The following is a 12,017-nucleotide window of genomic DNA, read 5'->3' on the forward strand; positions in this document are numbered from 1 at the left end:
AAATCAAGGGCAACTGGACTTGGTTGAAGACCAAGTTGGTTGGTTCAAGTTGGTTGCTTGGTTCTTCAACCAAGTCCAGTTGCCCGGTTCTTCAACCAAGTCCAGTTGCCCTTGATTTTAACCTTCGTTGGATAACTATGACCTGGATGACTGAGAATCTTCATAGACATTTTGTGGTTTCCCACACCCACATTCATGATCTGGTAGTCCAAGAGGCAACAGAGTAAACCCATCATTACAAATAAAACATTTCAAAACACTTTTATTTATATTATCCTAGCAGACAACAGCTAGTCTACCAACATGGCCTTGCACTAAGATGCTGTTTTTGAAAATATCCTATTTGTAAATAAGTTAAGTTTTTTTCCCCTCAAATTCATATTTGTAATGTACTAATGTAAAGTCATTATGCGTCTCTCTTTAGCAAAATAAAACCTTGTACATTAGCAAATATGCAAGAGCCTTAAAAAGAAAAACAAGCCAAGTTTATTGTACAATGAAACAAGCAGTGGTAATTTCATAGCAACAAGACCACCAAACTTGAACTAATTTAAAATTGAACAGAACTTTTATTCTGTATCCTTTAACAGGTCTCAAATCAATTTTTATACTAGATATGGCTTTGCTTTATTAAGAGTTGTGAGCTGTACAAGTTTGACTAAAAATATACTTTATTAGAAAATCACAAATTCAACATGAATAAGCACATTAGTTTCCTCAGATATTTAAAATGTGTATCCTCAGTAGACCTCCAAACTTTATATCACATTAACAGAAGTAGCACGGGAAATATGTTTTGAAAACAGAACTAACAGAAGTAGCACGGGAAATATGTTTTGAAAACAGAACATGACACTGTGGCCGACCCAAAATAATTTTTTCTTTCTAATCTCCATTTCTTTAATGAACGAGCAGTATGCAACTGAAAGATTTACATCCCTAAAGGTGTCCTATCCATTCAGATCCAACCAACTATGATGTGATAGCTAAAATGTACTATAGAGAAATAAACAACAATAAAACCCACTTATTCCAACATATTTATTTATTTCTTCTTTTTCTTCTTCTTTGGAGGTCCTTGATCTGAATCGCTGCTGCTTCCTGAGTCTGAGCTTTCCGAGGATGAAGAGGAGGAGGAGGAAGTGGAAGATGAGGAAGAGCTGTCATCGTCACTGTCACTGCTGCTGTCGCTGTCATCTGAAGAGGAGCTGGAGGAGTCGCTGCTGTCCGACGATGAGTCACTTGAGGAGCCGTCTGAATCACTGCTGCTGTCGCTGGAGTCTTTCGCTCTGAGAGCAAGTGGCAGGGCACAAAGGGAAAACATGAATACAGAAAACAGAACAGTGTGTATTGTTATTAAGGCCTCGCGGCCTCGCACGCTGTATCTGTTACGGTCTCTGTTGTTGTGTCACTTTGCAGAGGAGATGAGCAGGAAAATGAGTTAACCGCTTTATTTTTTTTTTTTTTTACCTTGTTGACCGTTCCTCAGTAACACAGATATCTATGGTACGATATCTACAAGGTTTTTGTTTGGTACTTAAACTGAGAAAATTGGGGCAAACTGGGAACATTACTTGCACATGTACTCTTTTTTTTTAAACTTTGGATGTAGAGCAGTGTAGTTTTAACTTTTCATTTATTCAGGGGAACTTCACTGCCAAAGTTGTATAGCACCTTTCTAGTCTTTTCGACTACTTTTACACTACATCTGCACCACTCACACACACATTCATTCACGGAGCCTAAGTGCTCAAACAGAGTTTCAAACAGAAAACTAACATTCACACATATTCATACACTGGCGGAACAGCCACCAGAGGCAATTCGGGGTTCAGTATCTCGCCCAAGGACACTTCGACACACAGCCTGGTGGAGCCGGGGATTAAACCGCCGACCTTCCGATTAACGGGCAACCCGCTCTGCCTCTTGAGCCAGCTTCAGTGCATCATTGATGTGATGTCTCGCACATCACTTCTCCACAGTCACCAGCCTCTGAGATCTCTTGATTAGATTTTTTTTTTTTTTTTAAAGATGTAACTTTACAGTCATTGCTCAGAGTACAAGTACTGAGAAAACTAAATGCAGTTTAGAGTCTAACCAGAGGTGTAAAAAGCAGCAAAGTACAGAGTAATGTGCATATATAAACAGTAAGAGGTAGATATGAATACGCTAAGATATGTACAGTATGAACAAAAAGATAAACAATGCAGATATTAGTACAAGTAATGGCAATAGTGAGACATTTTATACAGAATAAACAGCTGGGGGTAAGTCTACATCACAAATAGTAGTATAAATATGTATGGGTATGTGAACGCTTATATAGTACAGGTAAGTGTATGAAACTAAAACTGAACAGACCTTTTGTCGCAGTATTTTCCCTCAGCAAACACAGGTGTGGCTACTAACCCTATTAATTGCTGCAGAGCACTGCAATACCTGCTGGAACAGAGCCAGTGTTAAGGTTATTAGTTCCACCTGTGCTTTTCCAAGTCAAACATGTCTGCTGTGAAAAAGTTTTACAAATCTTGATTCAAGCATAACCTAATATGTCCTAACAAATTTGAAACTTACCATCAAATCAACACACATGACATTTTGAGTCTATAGTACAGACATCATTTCAGCCACATTATGTTTTTTAGTGCTGGATTAGAAACACCATTGCAATTTGATTAAATAGTAGAATCTTTTTACATATAAAAGCATTTACTACTGCGGGTCTTGGAGCCTCCACCACAGGGAACCGTTGGGTCAACAATGTTCAGATAGCTTTCAACATGACAACAATGCTGGAAAGGAGGCAATCTACCATTGACAAACAGAGGAGACGCTCAGCCACACCATTTGATCACATTGCCATCCTGACATTCCTTCCCTGGCAGATGTTCACACCAATTCAAACTTGAATTCACGCAACTTTCATGTGACTCGAACAACCCACACGTGACCGTATCAATCCTCACGTGACAATGTGTGAATGACCCAAACAAATTGAAATTCCCATGAGACTAGAACTGAAGAACAACAACTTCGAGACTAAAACATTCAATCTAGTTGCTTCCAAACTCACTTCTATTGCTAGTTTTATACACGTAAAGTGCATTACAGGATTTACCTTCATGCATCTGTATAAACATCCAACACCATCAAACTATGACTTAATATATATATATATATATATATCTTACTTACTTCTTTTTAATTTTCTTCTCACTGGAGCCTTCTCTTCCTGGTCTGTAAAGAGAAAAAAAAGCAACAGCCTTAGGGACCCATATTTGATAATAAGCTGAGTGGGAATTAATTAATATTTTTATTATTGTGTCATGTATAAATAATATGCCCAGCCCAAATGGTCTTACAAGACACCGTTATTTAGAAAAAAAGAGACAGAAACAAGAATATCATAAATTACAAATAATACTAAACAAATAAACAATCCTGATGTTTTTTCAAGCATTAGAAAAAAAGGTAGCCAACTTAACAACCTAAGCATTAAAATTAAACAACCAATCCAAATTCAGCCAGCAACAGACATTTCATTTAATACAGATATTTTTAGCTCATCATAAAAATGGCAATACAAAGGAAAATTAAGTAATTGAGAATTATTGTCAAATTCTTTTGAATATATGTTTGTATCTTTGGCTTTGATAAGATCTTTTAACCATTTTTCTTTAAATATGGCAAATACCTTTCTTCTAATTGTGTTGTATGATAACTTATTACTACACTTATATGGCAAATCAGCTTCTTCAAAAACAGCATTAAGCACGAGTTGTGGATTTACTCCAAAGACCCTTACTGACTCTGTGTTCTGACATAAAAAACTAATGCTTCCACAATGTTATATCAAATGTTCACTTTATTGATACAGGAATCAAACCCATCTCACCCTGAACAGCCAATGTAGGAGTACACTTATGAACACTTAAAAACCTTTGAACTCCCATTTCCCTGGAGCACAATTTAATATAGAGGAAACACATGCATCATAAAGCTGTAAGTAAATAAAACACTGAAGACTTATATATTTTAAACTTGTTGACAACAGAACCTAATGCTCTCCCAGCTCAACCTGCCAAAATGTTATTTCTTGCTTCATGCTTCACCAACAAATTTAACATATTATGTTCTAAATCCTTCTCAGATTCAGCTAGTAGAGCAATATCATCTGCGTACAACAGAATGCCCAGAATTAAATTATGTATGTAGACCTGTATGTGGACATGTAGACCTAAATTAGATTTAGGGCTGCACGATTTGGAGAATATGGAGAATCATATTGTGATTATTGTGAACAATACTGCAATTTGCGATGCCGATTTGATTATAATGGAACAAATGGTACTATGAATCTACTTTATCAAGGAATGAAGGAATGAAATGTGTATTTCTCAACTTGAACCAAGTTAAACAATAAACAATATTTATAACGATAACAAGTAAAACTGATGTAAAACAGAACAAGGGGGAGCATATTGGCATCCTGGCACCGGCTCAATGTACATCTGTCTAATTAGTCTCCATCCACAACCTGGAGGAGGAACTGTACACGAGTGTATTAAATAAAGAGTAGAGCATAAAGTTTAGTTAACAGTGTACTGTTAATATAACAATAATATATTAAATACTACATTCATTAAATAGTATACTTTGTTACCCCTAGTTTAATATTAAATTCAGTTACAGCTGTTTCATATCTGTGGGTTGCTTTAATTCATTAAATCCTTGTACAAGCTTTACATTGGTCTCTAATTTGTTAATGAAAAGTACTAACTTGTTCAACATTTCGCACGTCAAACTTTTTTAATGTCCCGCCCCATCCAGGCTGTGATTGGTTGGTTGACGAAAAGTGACAAACAAGCACGTACAGCTAACCTTAAATGGCCAGTGAGCCAAACCACAAACCTTCTCACTGTTTTCCTCGGTCTTACCGCTTCAGCTGCTGACGATGTCACAGAGCGACCGGAACGAGTCCGACTATGTTTTCAAGGATTAGCGGCGGGGCAGGGAGGGCGGTTAGAGTAGGTTGTTGTCTTAAAAGTTACTCACGCATTGCTCATAATTCATATTTCTCACTGCAGGTAGGCTAATCTGTTTTTAGGGGCACGTGCCAGAGCCCAGTGTGGGTGGAGATAATGAGCAGACTGCAGCGCACACAGAGAAGAGTGTGTCGCACATGACAACATCGCGATTAGATTAATTCTGCAGCCCTAATTAAATTTCTTAATTTCAAGGCCATTTACTTTAAACATGATGGGACAAAGAATATCACCTCGTTTAACACCAAAGGAAGTACTACAGTTTGAATTGGTACTTACAAGTAATAAAGTAGCAATATGTATTTATTTATTAGTATTAGTTAGTATTTATATACACAGTGGGGAGAACAAGTATTTGATACACTGCTGATTTTGCAGGTTTTCCTACTTACAAAGCATGTAGAGGTCTGTAATTTTTATCAAAACAACAAAAATCCAGATAATCACATTGTATGATTTTTAAATAATTAATTTGCATTTTATTGCATGACATAAGTATTTGATATATCAGAAAAGCAGAATTTAATATTTGGTACAGAAACCTTTGTTTGCAATTACAGAGGTCATAAGTTTCCTGTAGTTCTTGACCAGGTTTGCACACACTGCAGCAGGGATTTTGGCCCACTCCTCCATACAGACCTTCTCCAGATCCTTCAGGTTTCGGGGCTGTCGCTGAGCAACACAGACTTCCAGCTTCCTCCAAAGATTTTCTATTGGGTTCAGGTCTGGAGACTGGCTAGGCCACTCCAGGACCCTGAGACGATTCTTACGGAGCCACTCCTTAGTTGCCCTGGCTGTGTTTTTCGGGTCGTTGTCATGCTGGAAGACCCAGCCACGACCCATCTTCAGTGCTCTTACTGAGGGAAGGAGGTTGTTGGCCAAGATCTCGTGATACATGGCCCCATCCATCCTCCCCTCAATACGGTGCAGTCGTCCTGTCCCCTTTGCAGAAAAGCATCCCCAAAGAATGAGGTTTCCACCTCCATGCTTCATGGTTGGGATGGTGTTCTTGGGGTTGTACTCATCATCCTTCTTCCTCCAAACACAGCGAGTGGAGTTTAGACCATAAAGCTCTATTTTTGTCTCATCAGACCACATGACCTTCTCCCATTCCTCCTCTGGATCATCCAGATGGTCAGTGGCAAACTTCAGACGGGCCTGGACATGCGCTGGCTTGAGCAGGGGGACCTTGTGTGTGCTGCAGGATTTTAATCCATGACGGTGTAGTGTGTTACTAATGGTTTTCTTTGAGACTGTGGTCCCAGCTCTCTTCAGGTCATTGACCAGGTCCTGCCGTGTAGTTCTGGGCTGATCCCTCACCTTCCTCATGATCACTGATACCCCACGAGGTGAGATCTTGCACGGAGCCCCAGACCGAGGGAGATTGACCATCATCTTGAACTTCTTCCATTTTCTAATAATTGCGCCAACAGTTGTTGCCTTCTCACCAAGCTGCTTGCCTATTGTCCTGTAACCCATCCCAGCCATGTGCAGGTCTACAATTTTATCCCTGATGTCCTTACACAGTCTCTGGTCTTGGCCATTGTGAAAAGGTTGGCATCTGTCTGATTGAGTGTGTGGACAGGTATCTTTTATACAGGTAATGAGTGGAGAACAGGAGGGCTTCTTAAAGAAGAACTAACAGGTCTGTGAGAGCCGGAATTCTGGTTGGCAGGTGATCAAATACTTATGTCATGCAATAAAATGCAAATTAATTATTTAAAAATCATACAATGTGATTTTCTGGATTTTTGTTTTAGATTCCGTCTCTCACAGTTGAAGTGTACCTATGATAAAAATTACCTCTACATGCTTTGTAAGTAGGTAAACCTGCAAACTTCCCCTATGGCTAAAATAAATTTTGTCCAAGGTGCCATATATCCGTGGTTCTCAAAGTGGGGTTCAGGGACCCCAAGGGGTCCTTCAGAGGGTTCCAGGGGGTCCCCAGCAAACAGGGGAATCATTTATTTTCACTATAATTCCATCCATTAGTAACACAATGAGAGAATGTATGACTATTTTGGTCATGACTTTCATATATTTTCTGTAACATCTAAAAACCCAATATCCTGTCAGATGGTCGAACCTGGGACAAAATCTTATCAAACTGGGGTCAGTTAAGGGGTCCTTGATGTGAAAAACTTTGAAAACCACTGCCATATCTGATCATTAAAAAACAATTATGTGCAATGTTCATCACCAGTAACTCCGAGGCTGATATTCAGACATTCGTTATTTTTTATCATTATGTCCCTATGTGATTGTGTCTGACAATGACCAGCTTGTATAAAGATAAGCCTACAGATCTATCTGATCAAACCAGACAAAACACATTTACCCCATCTGCAGACTGCTGGTTTAAAATACTCGCACTTTCTTAATTCCAGTTCAAGCACTGACAATCATTTAAAAATATCTATTTCAGTCTGTTAAAAGGGAATTATTGACATTGAAGAGTTGTTAGGAGATTATGCTGTATTTATCATTACATCCTCTAGATGGCGATAAAACACAACAACATTGTGTTCTGCTAAATGGTCAGTGTTTGTACAGTGAATTTTACAGTATGGACTCATTTACTCTCTGTGAGTCCTTCTCTGATTATAACAGTGGCTCCATTTAATCTACAGACTAAATTGTCTAGAGTGAGTCAGAAACCGCTAAGTGTTTTTACTGCTCCATGATACGTGTCCTGACATCTCAGCCTAGTCTGACGTACCTCGCTGTTCCTCTGATGAGCCAAATTCCCTGCCTGACTAAGACGACCATGAAAATCATTTCAGTCTGGTCGCCCACCTCATTCCAGACCAGTTAGGAGAGAAACCAAAAGGGGAGAACAGCAGCTTCTTGCCGTATTCAGAGGATGCCAACTTGTGACTCTGTGATTACTGAGCCAAAATGGCTGACATACAAAAAGATCTGACCAAGTGAGGCCTGGTCTTCTTCAAAATCTACCATCAAATGTCAGAAAGGGTACACCCTAAAAGTAAACTCCAGTCATTACATGTACACCCGTATGTTAGTTAGCCAAACTTGCTGTCAGACGTGTGTTGTGAGCTGAAAGACAACTCTCTATATAATCTTATATTCTGCATCATCCACAGCTCTATTTCATCGGAGCACTGTTATGTGCACATGCAACCACAGCACTGCCAGTGACAATATCAAAATAGGACTTTTGGCCACATAGCGTGCCCGTTTGCCTACAATTTTACTCAACCAATGCTACACAAGATGTTTGGAGAGGTCTCCCAGATATTTCATGCATTCTGAAGCTATATATGATTATATTAAGTTGTTTTTCTAAGAAAAGACTGTGATACAATGATGCAGCTTACTGCCACATTGACAGTAACTCTTCTGACCAAAAATGTATGTTACAATCTTAAACATGTAATTTAGTAGCATAAAAAAGAAGTCACTAGTGGTGAATTCACGGAGATGCCTTACCCAGTGATGCTGAGGGGTTTATTTTCATTCTCCTTGAGTTTCTTTTTCAACTCCACTGTTCTTGATGGCCTGTGTACATATTTCCGCTTCCCCGTGCATTCGTAGGTCCAGTGTCCCATCTCCAAACACTTTTGGCAACGCACATGTTGTTTGTTTGCCTCCCTGTATGCAACGAAACAGACAACTCTGAGTGAGGAGGAACGATGACTACAGCTGTAAAGAACAACAAACAACAAATCGGCACTGCTAGATTTCCTTGTTGTCACTCGAGTGTTAATTCATTGTCAATTCATTGAACTACTCTACTGCAAAATACAGCTTTGTAGTTGGTAAAGCTGTTATCTCCTATCAGTGTTCTTGAAGATGTCTGTCACAGGTCACAGTCTATATTTTCACACCTCCTGTAGTGTGTGCATGCAGGTTTCTTAAACTTAACAGCAAAGTACAGTGGTTGTCGATTAATTCCTTAAGAATTTATATAAATGCTGTCTAATCTCCCCTCCCTATGGTTAAGACAGGGGGAATTAAAGCTACTGTTAAAGGTATGAAAACATTACAGTCATGATTATGGTTCTGGTAACAACACAGTAAAAAAGAAACTGACTTTTACTGTTTACATGAGGCAGGATGCAAACTCAAATGTTTTGTATGTCAAATGTTTTTATTCTGCCGTAAATGAGATCCTGATCTCAATGAGATGAACAAAAATGTTATAATAATAATAATAATTCTAATCATTTCCTGAATTAAAAAAGTTTAACTATTTTCTCTTCTCCTAAATGCCTAAAAGGGGGGAAACAAATATGCTTCACTTTGATCATTTTGAGCCATTGTGCCCTGGCTAAGACAATAAATACATAAATGAATTTAGACTGTAAAAATCGACTGACAAATCAATTTCCATCATAATGAATTTCCCTGCTGCTTTCACATTCTGCATGAAAAAGAAGGCAAGGTTGTCCCAAGTACACAGATTGTTTTCTAATTGTGACAGAGCTTTCTTTAAATACACACATCATTTTGCATTGCTGTAAGTTAACGTATACGGTTACAGAAGTCATAATTTTTTAACCAAGCAAAAATGATCCTGAACCAGCACAACATGATCTACCTGTCCAGCTCTTTTGTCACAAATATCACACATATGATTTATTATACCTTTACTAATATTATCACAGGCTTTATGTCGATATGGAGACAACATGATCGGGGTGTTTTTTGTCCCCATATATCTCAGTCCTTCACGCGAAACAAATTATTAATACAACAAATATTTTAGTCGACGATGTGTAATTTAACTGATATTTACACTATAATGTCGAATAAACTCAACTGTCGACGGTTATTTAGGTATTAAAACACATATGTCGCGAATTTAAAGACCAAATAAATGCCTGAAGACAAAAAAACAGTCCGACCGTTAAATAATACTTCTGTAGAAGAGAGATATCGCGGCGCATTTGTGTTCCCATTCAGCCCTGCGTGGCTCGTAATTCACCTCCTATATCTAACACGAAGCTCGACGAGCTCAAAGCCATTTGTGTTTAAAATACAACTATGTTCAGAAAACGATGAAAACGATGCATTTTGTGTAGTTATCTAAATTATACTCACGCTTGCCTCCTGGCTATTATTCTATGCATGGGAGTCGCCATGTTGCAATTTACTTTTTCTTCTTCGTTGGTATAGGACCTGTACGTATTTCCGGCAACCTTAATGCGCCCAGTGCTCCCTATGGGCAACGAAGGTCTACTGCTACTACAGAGTATGGTGCCCTACTAGTACAATTACATGTCTTTTTTTAATCCAGTCTATTGTCTTACCATTCGTGTTCCGAAAAATATATTTGAGCAGAATGATTTCTTTATTCAATATTTTTGTATTGTACTGTTTCATTGTATGGCTGCAGAAGACCCATCACGCAAACAAAGCGTTTTGTTTTATGAAAGAGTGAATGACCACAAAAACAGTAACATTTATACATCCATCCATCGTCAACCGCTTATCCTGCGTACAGGGTTGCAGGGAACACTTATACAATGCACTACAATAGCAAATATACCACTTTTTTTGTTGAGATTGTTTGTTCATGAGTTTATTGAATTCCATATAACTTTTCCAGACTATATACTTTATGGTGTTGTTGTACTGGACTGCGTTAAATGAAACATGTGTCTATTTTGCCAAACTCATCAACATTCAGAGTAAAATATTATTTGCATATAAATCAATATAACACCACAAACTACAACTCAAGCTGTTTGAATTGTGCTTCACAATGGTAGTATTTTTAACAGAACTGTATTGGATTGCATTCCAGTGCACTGTAGTTGTTTGTAACAGCCCCCCACGTAGAGGTTAAGTAGCAGTAGAGAATGCAGCAACAGCATCAGATCTGATGGGGTATACCCAATTGATCCACATATTGACCCAATTCAGTTTGTATTAGGGCAGCATATTTACCAACCACAATTGTCAGTGTTAATTAGATATGTCAATGCTTTGCACATATTTTTGTCCCAGTTGGATTTTATTAATTTGTTGTCATTACAATGTAAATAATAAAAAAACAACAAGATATTCAAGAAACATTCTTAATGAAGCAAATGTCATTATCTGTGATGGTTGTACATATGCTTTGTAGACTATTATTTATTTCTATTACTTTAAAAGAAAATCTATATATAGTAACCCATAAATTACAATGAGCATACTGATAATATAGGACTATTTGCAATTTTTTTTGTCATTTTGTTTTTATTATCATATCTTCAGATACTGTGAAACAGTTGCTTAGGTTGAGCATTTGGCTATCTGTGTCACCAACGCAGTGCACCCTCCCACCATTCAACTGTCATTCCACCCACCCATACTTACTTTTTGTCAGAGCTGCATGTACATTGTCATCACTTCTCATTTCTATTTCATGGGTTCTTAAACTGTATTTTCCACCAATATGCAACATAATTTACAAATTTAAATGTTGTGTATTCTTCACATGTTGGTTAATTTAAAAAAGATAAAACACACAAGTTTGTCAAACATAGAAATAACCTTTTTGCACCGGCGTAGGAAAATACTTTATTACTGTCCTTAAAAACGTATAATTTTTTATTTTAAACATTGCTTACTTGCATTTCCTGCTTGAAACAGTGTAAGGCTATGTCTAACACAAATGTATATGTATCAGATTCATCGATTAAATTTTTAAGTTTATTTGTTGTCTTCATATATCATTGTACCGTATTAAATTGCATTTGTGTTATGTATATATTTTCATAAAAGAATATAAAAAAACAACACATATTAATATTATTATAAAACAATAGTAATAACATTACAAAAGCCTTAATATATTGTATCATTTAAGTGTGTAGCTGTGGTTTGTTGACTCAAGCGTTTACACTGCTTTGTAGACTTGTAAACGTGGATTCATACTTTCAACACCCTTAAACAGTAGACTATTTTGGTTTTCCCATCTAGAGTTATCCCAGGCATCATCAGATTGTTGATTTCTCAATG

The 12,017-nt window shown here is 37.6% G+C and overlaps 2 protein-coding genes across 4 annotated transcripts in view; one reads left to right on the top strand and one right to left on the bottom strand.

The window, feature by feature from the left end:
• Positions 1-12,017, top strand: part of LOC123962813 (rho GTPase-activating protein 26-like) — a 243,930-nt gene that overhangs the window by 191,212 nt on the left and 40,701 nt on the right. The gene's annotated exons all lie outside the window — the stretch shown is intronic.
• Positions 654-10,234, bottom strand: zcchc10 (zinc finger, CCHC domain containing 10). The gene is made up of 4 exons (XM_046039203.1): positions 10,110-10,234; positions 8,496-8,657; positions 3,196-3,237; positions 654-1,289 (listed from the first exon to the last, which is right to left on the bottom strand). The coding sequence occupies exons 1-4, from the start codon at positions 10,148-10,150 to the stop codon at positions 1,046-1,048; spliced, it is 489 nt and encodes a 162-aa protein (XP_045895159.1). The 5' UTR covers positions 10,151-10,234; the 3' UTR covers positions 654-1,045.

Source organism: Micropterus dolomieu, linkage group LG23 (assembly GCF_021292245.1).
Source record: "Micropterus dolomieu isolate WLL.071019.BEF.003 ecotype Adirondacks linkage group LG23, ASM2129224v1, whole genome shotgun sequence".
Classification (NCBI taxonomy): domain Eukaryota; kingdom Metazoa; phylum Chordata; class Actinopteri; order Centrarchiformes; family Centrarchidae; genus Micropterus; species Micropterus dolomieu.